This window comes from Talpa europaea, assembly GCF_964194135.1.
Source record: "Talpa europaea genome assembly, chromosome: 1".
Classification (NCBI taxonomy): Eukaryota; Metazoa; Chordata; class Mammalia; order Eulipotyphla; family Talpidae; genus Talpa; species Talpa europaea.
Genome location: NC_140073.1, coordinates 23,207,077 through 23,225,643, shown reverse-complemented (window position 1 = coordinate 23,225,643; position 18,567 = coordinate 23,207,077). Strand labels below are relative to the sequence as shown.

The following is an 18,567-nucleotide window of genomic DNA, read 5'->3' as shown; positions in this document are numbered from 1 at the left end:
AAAGATATAAATACTTAGGAACAATGCCAAACATAGCATTTGAAATGTCCTCATATCTTTTAAATGTTTCTAAAACTTTAAAACCCTATATGGTATTCATTTCTTACGCTAGATTTGCCATTCTTTAACATGAGATAAATATTTTGACTACTGCAGTCTGCTCAGGTGCTAGGGTTCTAAGACCTTCTGAATTTCTTTTTAGTAGCCACCAGACAATTTCCACTTTTTCACTCTTCCATTTTTCTTTATCTCCACCTCCAGGATCTGCAAATAACAACACTAAACAAAATAAAACTACTTCAAAAGGAAGCAACACTCTGCAGTCAATTCCCTGTCTATCTTTTAATTTTAAAGACTCAGACACACAGGCATACAAAAGGGAAGGGAGGGCTATTCATTTGCTTAAACCCATTGTGAATGTCATCTCTGAAACATTTGGTTACTGCTTTCCAAAGATAGTCACCATCAATACCATCAAATTTAGGCAACACTACCCCTAAGTACTTACACTTTGAACTTTAAATTTGAACAGTTAAGTCATTCAGGACAGAGGCAAAAACAGATGTGGTTTATTCTTGAGAAACAGAAAAGGAAAGAATGTGTTTGGCCTTTGTGAGCCAAACATTGTAAAGAGAAAGAAAGTCTTTTTTTTTTTAATCTTGTTAACATCCAGGCCTGTCACAAAAAGAAATAAACAGAATACAGACACCATCCTAAGATGACAAATATTCACAGAACAGAGCTGACTTTTAAAAATACTGTGTAAAAATACTGTGTAAATAAATCTTAAGAAACCTAGTTATGATTTTTTGAAAAGTAGGAAGAAATAACTGGTAAGCAAGTTGCTTACCATTTAAGCATTAGAAGGCACAACTTTGAGGGGAAAATATTCTAGAAATTTATTGTAATAGAAAGCATTTTTCACTTAGTAATTTAAATGTCTCCTAAACATTCAGTTCTAGTTCTGTCACCTGGTCTCCTAAGTCAGTCAAATTTGGAGAGACATCCTAGGTTGTTAGTCTTGTGATTGTACTGAGGATACCACCAATGGATGGTCACCATCCTGGACATCCCTGCTCACCAACTCGGCATCCCTGCAGAGTTCCCATTGATAAATATATAAATATACCTATCAGTAAATAAATAAACAAAAAATAATTTCAACAATGAGTAAAAGGCCACCTCCTAGGCACTGCTTCCACAGAGTGCCAGCCAGGCTGTCCGCGGGGGAGTTCCTAGAGCAGCATTCAAGAGACAGCTCATCTCCCTGGGGTGAAGGCAGAAGGCAAGGCAGCCATCCATTCGGCTGGACCAGAGGGCTTTTGCAGCTGAGCAGTTGCTTCTTCAGACTAAACCAGGCTGCGCCAGTGCACCCTGGCAATCCTGACCCTCAGAGAACATGTATCTGCATCATGTGTGCTCAGACAGACCCCACGCACTCCCCTCCTCCCAACCCCAGCTCCTGCACCCAAAGGGCCATATCCAGTTGTCTACAGTTGATGCTCTCTACGCAAAAGAACCATGGGCCAGGACTGGAGGCCTGACCCTGGCCCAAATCTTAGCCAGGAAGAAGTGAGCCAGCCAGCAGCTGCAGCACACACTCACACATAGCCCTTCTCTCGCAGTTCCCTAGGTACATGTCCCGCAGGGTATGTAAGCTGCAAAATGTCAGGAGGTAGAAATATCTGCAGGAGTAACTGTACCAATAATGCCTATGTGTGCACACTCCACTGGGGAAGTGTGAGCGGGTGCAGTGCAGGCTGGCATTGAATAAAATGATATGCACACATATCAAAACTGCAATCCAGCAAGGAAGGTGTCTCTAAAAGTGCAGTGACTCTGATGGAGTAAAATTATTAATATATAGCATGCGAGAGAGGTGAATCACAATTATCCATTCACAAGTAACTCCTTAAGTAGAAAATAGTAGGGACTGAACTGGGTTATTTTTCAAAGCCAATTAATTTCTATATTTCTGATCATTTGCCTTTGGGGATTCCAAACAAAACAAATAAAAGAGCAGAGTACAATTCAGTGGAATTGTGTCTTTGTCCCCAGAGATTTCTGCCCGTGCAAGCATTTTATCTGGACCGCCAGAACACCCAGCCTTTGATGGAACTTTGCAGAAGAAAACTTATCTATATTGACTTATATGTTGCACAGAACAGACAGAAATAAAAGTGTCAGACAGGTCTTTTTCACCCAACAAAGGCTTATTTTTTTCTATCCTTTGCTTGGGCTCAAGCACTCCTGCCCTGCGTGCCGCCACTTTAAACATGATCAGATCTGTGCTTCATTGCAAATAACAACTGACCAACAATGGGCCCTGCTTCATAGATCTGGGAATGTTTGGCTTAAGCTGCCAATGACTGAAGGCCTTTAACTCCCACTGGCCAGTCACAGTCCGCTTTGTTGTTGTCTGTTGATGTGTCTGTGCTCATTATTCCTTGACATGCAACATCCCCCTCCACCCTCCAACCATCCACAACCGCACAGAAAGCGAGATTCAAATGGGAACAGCTGTAGTGGTTCAATGGGAAATGATGCCTCTTGTGCAAAGGGGAGGGAGACAGAAAAGGGAGAGGGCCTATTTGAGAAAGGCAACAGCTTTCAGTGAGTCTTGTCTAAGAAATCTACTTTTGAATATACTTCAGTGAAATCGCTGTTGAAATAGGCTGACAATGGAAATCTGCCCACATTGAAAATGCCAGCCCTAATTCTAAAGACAATTCCTAGTTAATAGCTTGCTGCATTTTTAAATTATTTCTAGACTTTGAGCCTTTGACTTAAAACCGCTAAGTGGGAAATGTTACCATTTTGTATATGAGTTGTAAGTATAAATGGGACAGAGCTACACAGAGCTTTAGGTGGAATTTTTCTCTAACACATTTCTGATTTGCGTTATCCATAAGAATTGTTTCTTTAAGGAGCAACCGAATTGAAAATAGAAAATGTACGAAAGTCACCATTGGTTTAGAATGTTCATCTAACGTGGAAACAAAATTTGTAACACCACACTATAAGGTTAAAAAGAAAATAGTATAATAAAGGAAATACAAAGGCTTTGGCATGGTTTTTACAATCAACAATGGTTAATTTTGATATGTAGTTGTGAACAACTTCAAAACACTTAAGTTTAAAACTCTTGCAAGCACTTTTAATTGATTAGGAATGAATTCTAGATGCACAAAAATGATTGGACTGTGAACAGTAATACAACTATATCTAAGAACAATTATCTTTTGCTGGCCAAAGAAGAAATGTAGGATTGCATGAAAATGTGTATAAAACATCTATAGAGTATTCTTGTCAAATATAAATGAAATTAACTTTATTATAGAAATCATTCTGAGGATTTCTAGGGAAGACAAATACTTACATTTTGACATAAAACAAATTGGATTATATCGAAGACACACTCTACCTTTTAGCTATCAACTTTTTTCTTCCTTGAATTTATATCTTACCCTTTTTTGCACATAAACTTCATCTGTTAACAACCTTTGGAAAACCAACAGATATTTCTTACACAAATCTAGTGCATGTGTTCCAGGTTTAATAATATGCAAAGGAATGATACAAACTTGGAACATCAGTCCATAAACTATGAACAGATGGGTAGAAGTATTCGATATATCTTGATAAAACTCTTAAATTCGTGGCAAAACTTGTTGATCATGGTTTCCTTTTTTTAAAAAAACAATTTCATGACCAACACAGTTCAAAGATCCATCCAGTCTACTGTTGTTCTGTTTTTTTCTTCATTATAACATACAAATGCCCATTTACAAATAATACACCAAAATGAATAAAAGTTTGGATACCAAAATGAAGATTTGTTCCAACTGATATCGTGCCTTCTGTATAACAAAGGTCCTCATTTCAAGTCCGTTCCCCAGTGGTACAATACAGGACACAATTGCAGAACTGAAGTGCTTCTAACAGCCATTTTTTCTTTCCTTCCTGCATGCCCAACTGCTGTGTCCACATAGTCACTGACTGAATTAACACAATATATTCTTTCTTTCTTTTTATTGTTTTTACTGTAATCTTGGCCAATATTGAGACATATCAGGTTCACTTCCAGGAACTTGAACTGGAACTGACACACCAGGGGAAATGAGTCCTAGAAGTGGATGAAAGAAATAGCCATGTAGACATTTCCTTAGAGAGACAGGCATGGAGTATGAATTAAGAGGTTAAAAAAATCTCAAATACTTTCTATCTGTATTTATAAAGAGTGGCACCAAAAAAGCACCTTCAGAAGCCAAATAACATGTTTACTTCATATATCTTGAATCCCTAGCCAAAAGAATGGGGTGGGGGGGGGAAACTAACTCCATTTATTTGTATGTTTGTAACTTTAACAATAGAACTCTCTGGAAAACCAACGTGGCCTTCATTTGCAATGAAAGGCATAGAAGAGCAAGGAAGGTAGGTGGTCTTCCAAGAAGCAGCCCCCATGAGCTCGCTGCCCCCACCCCCCAGGGTGGCACTGTGGCTAATAACTTTTCCTCCAAAAACTTACAATCCAGGCCTTGACTTCTTTGGCTAAATTTAGGAAAATCAACCTTGGGGTTTGTTCCTATGGTGTCAACTAGCTAACTAGCTTGATTGAATTTTCCTTTTCAATCAGTTGTCGTGAGAGAAGCAAGCAACTAAGGTTTAAACACCATCACACAAGGCCAGAAGGTTATTTTAGGTCAATTTTGAGTGAAGGGACACCACCTGGCCAGAGAAGCTATAAAGGCCACCTGTGTGCAGCCTGGGGAGAGCAGCAGCTCACCTGTGGAAGTGGTGCCCGAGGTGCCCATCGGTTGACTGTTCATGTGTGTCTGCATATGTGGGGGGGTGTAGGTATCATAACTCCGCCCGTTGACCGAAGGGCTGGTGGGCAGCATGCAGGAGTACGAGGAGGTCTGGCTGGGGACTGGGGGCTGAGAGGAAAGAGGCAAACCTGTGGTTACTGAGAAGCACATCACACAACAGCACCCCCAGGCTCCCTTCCCCATCCCCAGAAACATTGCCAGCAAGTTTGATCATTTTAAGATGCCTTCATGTAAAAAGTGTTACAATCTAAGCCTGGGCTTCTCACCAGTCCTTCCATTGGCCACTGCGAGAGTAAAGCTGCCTATGCACCAGACTTCCGAAGTGCTGTCAGTTCGGATAATTGTCCCACTAGACAGTGGGCGCTATCTACAAAATTAATAGGATTTTTTCATCTTGGACCCCTGCAAGCATCTTTGGGAAACCTATAGCATGAGAACTTCCATTAAAACACACCTTTTCTGCAAATCCAATCCGTTTTGGGATCCAGTGACTCCCAAATCCTGTATCTAGAGCTTTGGGACAGAGAAAAGTGGAAGAAGCTCTCTGTAAGGTTTGGTTCAGGAATTCTGGGAGTCTTTCATGGTTGAATTCATGGGATTAAAGATTTTTTTGAAAAGGCACATTAGTAATGATCTCAGGTTAAAGTGCCCCAAAGTGTCAGTAAATAACCAGCCCCGCCCTGAGAATTAGCTATGAGTTCCTACCCAAAAATAGTCACATTGTTTTCCTCTGAGTGTTTGGGGTGATGGTGTTGAAGAGAAAATCCTTTCTCCAACTAAGTAAGAAATACACCTAACTAGAACAAAACCTCTCATGAGCTCTCACAGGGTTAGGCGGGATTAGCAAATTGGGGATGAATTAATAGAAACATAATATCAGGAACAAAAGAGATGATAAAAATACTCTGCCCCACAACTGCTGAAGTGTTTGGCATTCCAAGATCCACAATCTAGGTTGAATGATACATTAGAGAAAGGTCATAGGGCATCCCTCCTTTGTAAAATGGCTGAGGATTTTGGTCAAGAGGATGAATTGATAAACAGACCAGCCCCCACAACACCAAAAATCAAACAGGAGTCTTCTCTGAAACTAGAATGATCCATAATTTTTATTTTCTCTGTTTTATGAACATATGTATTTTTTTTAATTATGTAAGCGGTATAACTTTTGGGTCACTATTTGAAATAAGTTGTCTTCACATCAGTCTATGTGTGGAAACAGTCCATTTGCTTCTCATTGTTTTCTCTTATATACATGATTTTCACAGAGACCTAAATGTTGCTGCAATTTACAAAATTGTGCAAGACATTTAATGGCCTTATTAAAGTGAGGATGACAGCTAATATAAGGTTCAAAGAAGCAAGCAGGCCTTCAGGGTTCTGCCAGCATTTCAGCTTGCATTTGTTTCTAATTCCTAAAATCATTTCTTCTAGGCCACCTGACTTCTGAAAATTTCCAAGGCAGTTCTACCCATACCAACTAATAGGCTGTTAATCCATTAATTTACATTAATTGCACTATAGCTAATAATGTTCAGATGCAATAAAAATAAATATATGAATAATTCCTCTAAAGTTGGTTATCGAGTTGCTCCCTGTTAGTCTGAAAACTGTGAAACATTTATTTTGCTGTTATTTGGATTAAAAATGCAACAAAAGATGCTCAGTGGAGAATAAACAATCTGTGTAGCCCCAGAACTGCTTCCAGCAGGGGCTCATGCTGGCCAATCTCACACCATCCGGGCATCTCTAATTGTTAAACAAACAGAAGTCCTGGGAAAGCCTTTGCAGAAGACACACTAAAAGACCAATTTTTTCCCACCAAAAAATCCATCTAGCTCCAAAGTTCTAGTGCACCTCATCTGCCTTACACAGCTTCCATCCTAAAGGGAATTTAGTATAGAGCCTAGCACATATGGAAACTGACAAATATTTGGGGGAAAAGTTGAGAGTACAGGCAGGTTATACCAATTGAAGAGCATCAACCTTTCCAGACAACTAAGAGTATCACAAACTCATCACATAATTCATGGCAAAGACACACTAAATTTCTAGGTAATACCCGCTTGTCCTTTTATTTTATTACAAGATGTAGAAAGAAAATTATTTTCCTCTCTACTAAGCATATTCAATCATGTAAATATGAATTCCATTTGCAATCCTTTTTACTCCCTCATTAGTTTGTCACATATGTCCTAAATAATGTCCAAAGTGCACACTCATTTATTAATATGGAGACATTAACATAAGCCCAATTTCAATGTAACTAACCCCTTACTATCTCCAGCATTGGGTACAAGTTTCACTGGTACCGGGGCCTACCTGGTGGCACATGGGATTAAGTCACAGCCACTGCAGCACAGCACGATTTTCATCCCCAGCCAGGGGAGCTAGCCACAAGGCGCAGCAGACCTCTCCTGTCTCGCCCGCTGCTCCCCTCAGCAGTGTGTTTCAGTCAGTCTGCCTGTTCTGTTCCCCACTCTGTCTCTGGTGAATCCTCTCACCCTCCTGCACCTCTGCCTGTACCCCAGCTCTTGTATGCATAAATAAACAAATCTTAAATAAATAAATAAAAAAGTATTACTGGTACCTAAAACATGCCCCATTCCCATCCAACGCTATCAAGTGAACACTCCCTATGAGCAGACGGCAGACAGCACTTGGCTTAATGTCAGGCTTTTATTTTCTTTAAAGAGCATGAGTCAAATCAATCAATCAACTAAAAGGTGGAATTGATGATTTTCATCTCAGGCTTGACTGGCCAAGCCAATCACTGCAGGGAGAACAACTCTGAGGGGGCATGCAGGGTGCATAGGGTATGCCGGCCCGACCCCCTCCTCACTCTTCCTGGGCCTCCGCCACGCAGGCAGTGGCCAGGCTCACTTACTTGCATAGGCAGGTTGTTCGCCATGGTGAAGCTGGGCATGGGCGGCAGCGCACTGTATGAGTTTGTGAGGGCTGTGTCTGTTCGGCCCAGCATGGAGCCAGAGGTGAAGGAGGAAACTGCAGGGGGAGAGACAGGACAGAGGGTCATGGCGAGAATCAGAGATGCCAGGAAAAGAGGTTTCAACACATTTTTAGCAGCATTGTTATTTCAAATTACCAGGCGTGGTGGGTTGTGGGATTGGTTGGTAGACACTGGTGCTGAAACTACTGCTGATAGGAATATGACTAGGTGTGTTGCTGGCCTGTCGTCTCTGATTCCTTAATTTTTCTTCTCTTCTCCATTTGGCCCTTCGATTAGAAAACCATACCTGGAAATCAGACAGAGAGGTTAGTTGGGTGCCTACTACCAGCTCAACCCCACCCCTGGCACATCACGCCCCTCCCCCACCACCTGAGAAAGGTGTTTTCTCAGTAACACCTTTGTTTCCAGAAAAGGCAACTGGTATGAAGTGCAAAGCATGAAACCACACGGCCCCTGGTACCTGTATTCTTGCTTCAGGTAGATCTATTTTGGCAGCTAGTCTTTCCCGGGCAAACACATCTGGATAATGGGTTCTCTCAAACTCTGAAAGAGTAAGTTGAGTTTTCTAGTGTATCAGAACTGCACAAAATGGGTCTACCGAGCCCTAGGTCAAGCTGGTCTCACCTTCTCACTCCCACCACCTCCCTTTAAAATGTCACTACTATTAACATGGACTGAACTTAAAGAACTATCCCACCAGAACGAAGCAAGCAGGCCTAAATTTTCTTTGACGTGGCATTCAAGGACCTTTCTGTGTCCTGGATTAGCCAAATCATCATTTTTTTCTTATGAGAAGTCAGACTTTTAGTCTTCGAGTTACTGGTACATGAAAAGAAAAAACACAGAGAGACTGAAAAGATGCCCAGAAAAAAATAAAAGAAGGAAAAAGAAACCTTTTCAGTCCTCTATGCAAAGGGCCTTAGCTAAATTTAGCTCTTTGTACTGAAGATGTGGCATTTCCTTTGATTTACTGCTTCTCTACTTTGAAAAACTCCATCACCTTTCTCCAGGGCCTCAATTTGCTCTTGGGTAAAGGATGTTCTATTTCTTTGCAGCTTCCGCTTCAACTGAAGCCGCATTTGGGCCTCATCGGAATCTTCTCCATTGGAACTGATAGAGTTGGTATTCTCTCCACCCCCTTCCTGTTGCTGGCAGCCATCTGGAACCAAAAGAAAGGACAATAAGAGAAATTTGGAATAACTCAGAGCCTCCAAAAGGGGCCTGTAAGAGCCATAAACTCCAAGAACAGTATAGTCCCACAGTCTCACTGAAACATTCCCAAAGTAACTAAGTGTTGAGCTCCTTTAAATAAAAGACATTAATGACATCCCTTCTCTGGGCACCATTTTCTCTGTTTTCATCAAGAGACCATACCATACAAACACTATGTGGCATTTCTTTGAGTGAAAAAACAAACACCAAAGTTTCCAATTAGAATGATTCTTTATAACTAACCTTGACTCCCTAAATGTCTCACCCAGTTCCCGTTCCTTCAAGAATCTATTTACCTTTGGCTATGTTGGGAAAATAGAAGAGTGATGTTCAAAATTTCAGCTGATCTATAATCAGTAATTCCTATCTAATCAATTAGATGTTGATAGGTTTGTAGAAAATGCTATTAAGAAACCAAACCAAGCTTGTAATTTTTTAAAAAAAATATTTATCTAGTTTTTATTTGAATTCTGCACAGTCAATTTCATTTTAAAGGTTGTGAATTTAGAAGTGCTCGCATTGTTCTGCAGTTTTATTCAACTATTGTATGAGTGCGCTTTGCCTTGACACCTATTACGAGCACAGCTGTAATTATATCATCACCAAGAACAGGCTATAATTGCTGAAAATGGAATTTTATATTTAGATAAAAGGACTGTCCATTCTTTGTAATGTGTTGCACCAGAGAAAAGTAAGATTTCTTTTAAATTTTTAACGTGTAATTTTAAAAAAGAAATAGTAGAGAGTTCACTAACTAGCTAAATATGCTATGCTGCAGCTGAATCCTTGGCATATCATTTAAGTGGTACATTTTTAATTAGGGCATTTCCACCACTTTTAATGTAATTTCTATCATTAAACAGGGGAAAGTTTTATTGTTTTCCTTTGCTGCTTGGAGGGCAAGATGTGCACTTGGGCTAGCTGTCTCTCACCTCGCCTGCCTGTAAGTCCGCAGCCCTCTGAGGGGAAGGACTCTGCCCTAACTGAGCCTCCAGGACCACGTAGGCTGGGTCCCGGGTCCAGAGGCCCCCAAGGGATACCAACGGGGGCTGCCCCCCCCCAGTGGGGGGGAGGGGCCTCTAGGGATGCCTTGGTGGGAATCGACTTGGCCAGGAATATCATTTATAACCAGGAGACAATAGGCAGTGCCTTCAAAGAGTTCAGGGAATTGTGACAGGATCTAGTGGGATCTTTTCAGGAACTTTGAAATGTTTTAAAACCCCAACTTTCTCCCCCATTTAAACAGGCGGATTCATCGGCACTGGCCACCATATGGGCCCTTGGAGATCTATTGAGATGACCACCAACACTTGAATAGCGAGGGGCTGCTTTTCAGCGCTGCACAATGCCCTGCGAGTAAGGGAAACTATTAAACTCCTGGGGCAGGAGCGTTGGCAAACTTTCGTGGGCAGAATTTTGAGGCCACAATGAGCGCGGACAACAAAAGGATTCTCTTGAGGCGTGCAGCGGGCCACATTGTGTTACAAGAAGCCCAGTCAACAGACTTTTCAGTGAAGTGTGTTAACCCCTCTGCTCTGCTATCATTAATCACTGTCCGAAGAGCGGTGTCTCAATGCTATTTAGGGCGCTGGGCTGGGGGGGACCGGGAGGGGGGGTAGAGGGTGGATGGGGGGGCCAGAGCAGGGGTGGGGGGAGGCAGAGAGGGCAGATGGGGACAGAGGAGGCAAGAAGGTGGGGAGAGGGATCTGCAGAGAGGAGGGAGACCTAAGGAGGGAGAGAGGCAGGGAAGGAGGTTGGGGGTGGGTGGGGAGTTGAGAAAGGTGGAGGTGGGGAAAGGTGGGGGAAGAAAAGAGGGTTTTGAAGAAATAGAGATCAGAAAGGTGCAAGAACAGTAAGTGCTGAGAGGGAAAAGAAACAAGAGGCGGACGGAGGGTCGGGGAGAGGAAAAGGAGGTACTGGGGAAGATTAGTAAACAGGCCGGGGCTCTACATGGGTTATCTTTCCATATGGCAGAAAAGGTTGGGCGATGGCACAGGGGGGCTGTGGGACTGAGGGAAGACGCTCAGTTCATGTGCACACACACAAGAAGCGGATAATTTACTGCCTCAAGTTTCCCAAAGTGTTCTTGGAGGAAAGAAATGAAGAGTCTCCCCTAGTCCATGTTCGGCAAATGAGAAAGGCTTTAGAAATGGCCCTGGATGGTCAGCTAGACGGCCAGTGGGTAATTGTTTGGGGAAAAAATACAAACGCAACCTGGGATCATTCCACCACCCTCCGTACAGTTCGGGACTGCGCTGAGGAGAACACAGTCCCATCTCCAGGGTGGCCACTCATGCCCCTGCCTTCCAGGAGACCCCAGTCCAGTCCTTTTTCTGGCACATTCGATGTTGCCAATTAAACAAAGCTGCCTGGGTCTCCCTCCGAAGACCCCTGCAGAGAGTATTCTCTGCTCTCATGTGCTGCTCTGACATTTCCCTAATTTTAAAACAGATTTGTGAGCTCTCCCTCGCCCCCACCCCCACTACTACCTCTCCCCCTCCCCCCACACAGAGCCGCTCTGCTGACTTCAGAACTGACATTCAGAGTGGCGAGAAGTCAACTGAGCTGAGAGCCCATCGATTTTAAACCTCTTTGGGGGGAAGAAAAAGTGGAATTAGAAGCTGGTAAGGATTGCACCTTGTGGCTGTAGGATTGCACCTCCATCTCTGAGTGAGTGTGCATCCTTGAAAATTAGTTTGCTGCTTACAAAGTAACAAGTGTTTGCAGGCAGGCGGTGACAGAGCGGTCACTTAGATTGGGGGGCCCTCCTCTTTTTCTTTAAGAGTGGTAGGTAAACTCAGCAAACTCTTAACAAAATAAAACTAGAAGTTGCATCTCGAATTCCCCCCATGATAACCCTAAGTGGCAGACAATTAAGATATCTGCTTTAAAAGGCGCCCCCTCGGAGAGCGCAAAGAAGGGGCCTTCAATGAGCCCCGTCCACCTTCCAGCCTAATCCGTGAGGAGGCCAGTGAAAGCGCCTCCCATTATCCCAGCCCCAGGACCATCTGACGCTGGGGATAGGATTTGTTTCCTGGAAGAAGGAGAAGAGAAGAAAAAAAAAAAAAAAGACTCTGGGAAATAAAATCATTCCTTAGTTTCTTAGTGTCTTAATCAGTGAGGCGGAAAACAAGCAAGAAAAGATAGCAACCCGGTTGCGGCACCTTTTCAGCTCTGGAGCTCGGATCAAAACATTGTAGCATCTGTTGAAAAAGAGACTGACTAAATCCTATAGAGGGCCTGGGTATTATGGGGGGTGGGGGTAGGGGGAGGAGATAAGAAAAGTGTCTCCGTGATCCCTAAAATCAGCAAATCGCTGGAGAATTGGGGCTGGATAGAGTTGTCTCTTGTTGTCAGCCCACGTCGTCAGGATTTTATTCCCCACCGCATGGCATCCATCAGATGGAAACCATATTTGTCTCCCTCTGAGACCTAACCTCGCCTTATGCTTTCCGAGTAATGGACTCTTTAAAACTTTAAAAAAAAAAAAAAAAAAAAAAAAAGTCTTCCCGGGCAGAGAAAGGGACCACAAGGGAGGGGGCCCGGGGTTCGGGGCGGTGCAGCCAGAGCTCCCCACCAGCGACCTGCGCCCCAGGACTCCACGCCGCGCTGGCTCCACGTGTCCCCCCTACACAGTGTGGGCAGCGGTCAGTGCCCCCGGGACCAAGCACAGGAGTGGGGGTGTTTGTTTGCTTGGGGGGGAGGGGAGATTGGCAACTAGTGAGCCAGAATTCTCCAGCAATTCGGCACTTAGAAGTTAAACGCTCCTGAGCTAGCGCCACCTCCCGCCCTAACCACCAGCACCAGGTCCTGCAGCTCAGCTCCCGCTGGCACCCACCCTCGCCTCTCCTGCGCGCTCCCAGGACGCAGAGCTGCCCTGATCCGGCACCACCTCTGGTGGGAGCGGTGGGGACAGTCAAGCTGCACGCAGGTCAGGCACCAGGAGGCTGAAGGAGGGCGTCCCTGCTCTAGGCCCCAAGCTAACTCGAGCCCTCCAGCTGAGGGGTCCCAGTTGTGACGGGTGTGGGTTCAGTCCTCCCGACCCCCAGCCACTGTGCCCTGCACACTCCCCAAGACTTCTGGACCCCAGACCGCCAGAGTCTGCGGTAGGGACCATTTTAGAAAGAGGGGGGACACTGGAGAAAGGGTTCTAGGGGATGCAATTTCGGGTGTTGCTTGGGTGTGTCCAGGTGCACGTGCGGGAACCCTGGAGTTTTAAAGATCTGGTCAGGGCGTGGTGGTCTTCAGCCAAGGTGGTGTGGGCCTGGGCCTGCGACCCAGCGGAGACAGAGCTGTACCTGGCCCCCTCCACCCTCTCCTGGAGGTCACGGGTCGGGGACCCCGCGGGCTGGCGGGCGGACAGGGTCGCCCAGGGGAGCCGGGCTGGGCTGGCGCGTCAGGAGGCCTCGGCGGCTGTGCTGGGAAACACTGAGCAAGCACTTCGCGCCCTATCTTCCCAGTGTCCGTCCTATATTGTTTTCTGCTCTTAAAACTGACATGTCTAATTGGCAATTGGTGCCGAATCGTGTCCAGAGGTCTCTTGTGGAACATTTCTACAGCTGTCTCCTTCAACTAGACGCTTATTCATGTCGCCTTAATGAGAAACAAAACGTTCTCTAATGAGCAATTACAGAGCGACAGGATTGTTCCCATAACAAATTCTTGCGAGTGACAGAAGCATCCTTTGTACCAGATATTTCGCATACTGTTACCGATTTTCCCTTCTCTAGCCGGGCTCGGTGAAGGCTCCGGGCAGGCCGAAAGGTCCGGCGGAGCACACGCTGCGCGCAGCAGCCCAGTCTGCACTGCATCCCCGCGCCACCCCCGGCCCGAGCCCCCTGGCTTCGCCGTGCTCCGGGGAGTGACACGCACGTCCCATTATCCTGCATATTATCTCCTTGTCACGAGGACAACAAATACCGATTAATCTTCAGAGCAAACTGTTTCCTATTCTTGACCAAGCTACCTCGGGGTACGTAGGGGAGCAGAGAGCAACCGACCCCACCCTACCCCCATCTCGCCTGTCCCTGCAGACGTTCTCCCAGATCCTGGGACTGTCCAGATTCCCTCTCTCCTCCTGGCCCCGGAGCCACTCCAGGTACCACAGAGCTCGGTTCACAGTACACTCACCCCACCCTTCTACCTACATGCCACCCACAGAGTGGCCGAGGGGACAGGCCGGGGTATGGTTGGGATAGTTTTAGTTGGTCGACCACCACTTTCAATGCCCCTTCCTGGATTCACCCTGCATGTCGCTGCTCACCCTCTCATATTCACGCTACTCATAGTCACATAATTTGTCAATTACGGCAAAAGGCAAAATGATACAATTATGTTTACCTCACAGTCTGTCAGTGTGATAACTTGTCACACTTGTACAGGGAGGGGGCTCCCTGTGCATTTTAAATGGCAAATGTGAACAGGGCACCACGCAGCTAGCTAGCTCTTCCAGATTCACACTCCTGGCCATAAGACACACGTACATGCACACACACCAGCCACATACAGATGACTTCTGACATCACCTTCACATTTCCAGGCCAACCAGATAGTTCCACCAACACCACCTACATACAGTGCAAGTTATTATGTCCCCAGTCTTGAAACAGTGTCCCCACTTCATTTTCCAAGCACAGAAACCAGGAGAGGGAGAAGCTTAAGGGTGAGGAGGCTGGGCAAAAAGCTGCTTATATGGAGAGTTTTAAGGATAGTATGACTGGGTTTGTACCTTGTGTAGGTTGCCCTGGCACTGAAGTCCCCGGATACCAACCAGGGCGGGTGCCCCAGCTTCCGGTCTGCCCGTTCAACATCCTTAGTTTATCATACATGCCGTCTGCGCCCATCTGTTGCTTTTCGCTAGCCAGGTTGCGAAGAACTCTGTTTATTGATGACACCTGTAAATCAAACCAAAATAAACCAAATGGTAGCCTCTCCCGAAGACATGGTCACCCTGTCTTAAGTCCCCATCTCAGTACACCCACCCCCATAAAGAATGACCCTTAATATATTATAGAGCTTCCAGCCATCCTGAGACAGTGGATAAAAATTTTGGACACATCATAAAAGGAATGACAGCCATCACTCTGGCCACAGAAGCTGAACTGGGCAGAGAATTGGGAGACTGGGGGAGGGTATCCTTTGCCATTGCTCAGTATCTCTGATGACCTAACTCATGGGGCTGCTTTGTTTTGTTAAAGATTTCCCCCAAAAAAAGAGTTTGACTTGGTGTGAGGCTTTCTTTCACTTTGTTTTACATGAGGGCAAAAAATAAAAAAAAAATAAAAATGGACAGTTGACACCCAAAGGAGGATTCAGGCAGGTGGATTGGGCGAGGGTTAGAATCTGTTTTCATTTTCCTTCTTGATTCAAGTGCCTTTCCCAGGTGCCTCCGCCCTCTACTTTGCAGCATGCAAGTGAGGAAAACAGCTCTCCGCACTTGACTCCCATGTCCAGGAGAGCAGAATAAGGTTACTTTGCTCCTCTCAATACCCCCAGGTATAAGGGACAAAAAAATGGAGCAGTAGAAGATAAAAATGGGGAGACTCTGGGAGGGAAGAGAGCGGGAGAAGGGAAAGAGAGAGATGGTGAAGAGGAAAGAGCATGGAGCTTAGGGCAGGGAGGTGGTCCCCAGTGAACTTACACTTGGTATGTTATCGTTGGTACAGACCCCCTCGGACAGTAATCTGTCTCGGATTTCCCAAGCAAAGATGGACGGGCACTCCCGTTTATACTGGGCTATTTTGCTTACAACTTCTGGAGTCGCTACTCTTGGTTTACTACCACCGATTGCCCTGGGTCTGATGGAGCCAGTCTCGTAATACCTGCCCAGAATTTTACTCACACATCCGTTGGACACCTGCATAGGGGAAGTGGACAGAAAACCACATTATTAATAATTTCAAGACAAAAATAAAATTGTTTAAGTATGCATTAAACAATGACAAGCTTACGTTTTGATTGTCCAGCACTTGGACTTTTGCATCTGCATGGGTCTATAACACAAAAATATACCTTCAATGGTACGAGAACTTACTGTAGAGCGCTTTTTTCTTAAAAATTACATCTGCAGCCCTAAAAACTACAAAGAGGATGATACTTTCAAACAGTTGGAACTAAAAAAACTAATTTAAAAGTTTTTTAAAAAAAAAACTTTCTTAAATGCTGCCTGAAGATGCATCAAAACAAAGTCAGACTCTCTTTTTTGTGTGTGCTGACCTTGCTTAAAAGGTGATGTTTACATGAGCAAGCGGAGGGGAACGAAACTGAACTTTTCCTTATTTTTCTTTTAAAAATAGGCCAAATTGAGTGTGAGTTAGGGAAAGAAAAATGGCATGTGTCGTTTTAAATCAATATATATTTGCACAAGCACGAAGAATGCAAACCAGTCTCGCAAAACCTGAGGGAAGCACGGGATAAAGGAGGAGGGGGTGGAAATTTGTCAGTGGGTAGGACGCCCCTTATTGTAGTTCATAAATGGTTACGCAATAAATGGTTTTTAACCCAATGAAATTAGAAAGGTGTATTTTAAAAATTCACACACATACATTTTTCTTCTTAAGCGGATGAATCTTATGGGACTGGCCCAGGTTGAAAGAGACAGAGAAGGATATGGAAAGAAAGGGGAGAGCGGAGGCAGGAGACTGGGGTGGGGACTGGAATGGGGGGGGGGCTGAGGGTGGGGGATCCATAATTAACAGCGTTTACAGTGAGAAATGAAGGGAGGGCACTGAGAGCAGAGGGTCAAGGGGGCGGCGCCGGGAGGATCACCTGCAGAATTCGGGAAATGTCGCACGGCCGGGCCCCGCTGTGAGCTAGCTCTACGATCTTCTGCCGGGTGGAGTCCGGCAGTGGCCGCCCGTTGACAAAGACACCACCGAGCTGATTCACTCCGCTGTGACCTGAGGAAAGGGAGAGTAGAGCGGAGCACAGAAGAAAAGAGCCGAGCAGAGCAGAGCAAGGAGGAAAAAGAGTAAAGAGAAGAGTGTAGAGAAGACAACCACATTGCATCCTCAGTTCCCTGACAATCCATGCCATCCTTGGCTATCCAGCCCCTGCTGTTGATTCAAAACAAAACAAAAAAACCCCACAGCAACAGCACCACCCGGCCATGCAGGGCATCAGGCAGCCCAGCCCCAAAATTGGCCATGCTCCTGCCCCCAGGACTGCAGAAGCACCGTACAGACGCATGCTGACGAGGAAGAACACACACCTCGCTGCCACCGTCACCCCAGCAGTGCCCCAAGTCTATTGCTCCCCCCCCCACCATTAACACACCACCTAGCCTCTGAACCCACAAGGTACAAACAATCCATTCTAAAAATGTCCTCCCCCAAGACCCCCGCTGAGTGTCGTGATAAAACCAAGGTTCTGCAGAACCACACTGGATCTCCAAGGTCTCTGCATTGTTGGAACTACTGATAGCAAATCCTACAGCTCTTCAGTGCTCTATTGGACACTAGAGTCCAGAAATGTTCGCTCTCGTACTCCAAACTCTGGCAAAGGCACCATACAAACACTGGAGTATGAAAAGGGGATAAAAACGTAGAAGAGAAGAAAGCAGAGTAGAGAAGAACCGAGAACCGGAACAGCAAATCTGTGGCTAGTGCACCCCAACCTGGGTTTCAGCGCCTCCTTTTCAGGCATGAGGGTCTGAGCTCCCACCCAATTCCAACCACAAAGTGGTCCCATTGCCTAGGCGACCGAGCGCTGGAAGTCGTTCACAGCCACCACCGCTTGCTTTCCTTCTGCTGCTGAACTTGGCCTTCCCACAACCGGGGACCGATATTAGCAAAAATCAGAAAGAGAAAAGAATAGGAAAAGAACACAACGGTGTCCCCCATCCCTCCTTGATCCAGTTACCTCCCCACCTCACCCTATTGTCTGATCTCTTAGAGAATTCAGAGAGGGAGTTAGCCCCTCTCTGGAGCCCCCTCCCCAGAACCCACAGGATCACAAATAAAGCCAACTGCCAATTTCTACTTTCTTAAAAATCTCCAACCTGCAGCCCAGACTCTAGAGAGCAGCCCTTCCAGGAGAAGACGTGGCTCTCTGCTCAGCTCTCCTCTCTCTCTTCTCCTTGGAGCTTCCTGATAAATTGACTCCAGGAGCCTGAGCTTCTTAGCAATAAATAAGCTCCAAATATAGAAGAGGGGGGAAAATATGATGAGCCTCTCTGACATTTGTCTTTAAAATAAAACTAGCTGCACGTCAAGTTTGAGCTTAATTTCTGGAAATAGGCGGAAGTCGCTCCGGATCATGCATGGAAGGCTAATTGAAAAGATCAGTCGGGGCGCTTGTGGCAGCCTTGTCACTTTGTGACAGTGCTCCGCTCCGGGAAATTGCATCGTCACGACAAACGGGACCATGATAAAACGACCCTTTCCGTCCCTATTTGTAGATCACTCAGACGAGATGAAACTGCGCTCTTTTCCCCTTCGAGGGGAGCCGCGTTTGCAGGGCAGCCGGAGGCTCAAGACTAAGGGAGGGGGTGCTTTGCAAGGGAGGGGTGGGGTGGGGGGCCGGGGCCTCAACTCGATGAGAACTGACAAGCGTTGGGGG

The 18,567-nt window shown here is 45.5% G+C and overlaps 1 protein-coding gene across 2 annotated transcripts; it reads right to left on the bottom strand.

The window, feature by feature from the left end:
- Window positions 1-4,040: 4,040 nt before the first annotated feature.
- PAX6 (paired box 6) lies at window positions 4,041-18,188 on the bottom strand (the record flags this gene model as incomplete). 2 transcript variants are annotated; one of them, XM_084237305.1, is made up of 11 exons in its annotated part: window positions 4,041-4,126; window positions 4,787-4,937; window positions 7,717-7,832; window positions 7,933-8,083; window positions 8,258-8,340; window positions 8,798-8,956; window positions 14,738-14,903; window positions 15,650-15,865; window positions 15,960-16,001; window positions 16,777-16,907; window positions 18,008-18,188. In XM_084237305.1, the coding sequence occupies 11 exons, from the start codon at window positions 18,186-18,188 to the stop codon at window positions 4,041-4,043; spliced, it is 1,482 nt and encodes a 493-aa protein (XP_084093431.1). The 2 variants fall into 2 exon arrangements, with proteins under 2 accessions (XP_084093431.1, XP_084093432.1); XM_084237306.1 differs by lacking the exons at window positions 15,960-16,001; window positions 18,008-18,188 and having other exon boundaries at window positions 15,851-15,865; window positions 16,777-16,899.
- Between the last annotated feature and the right edge of the window lie 379 nt (window positions 18,189-18,567).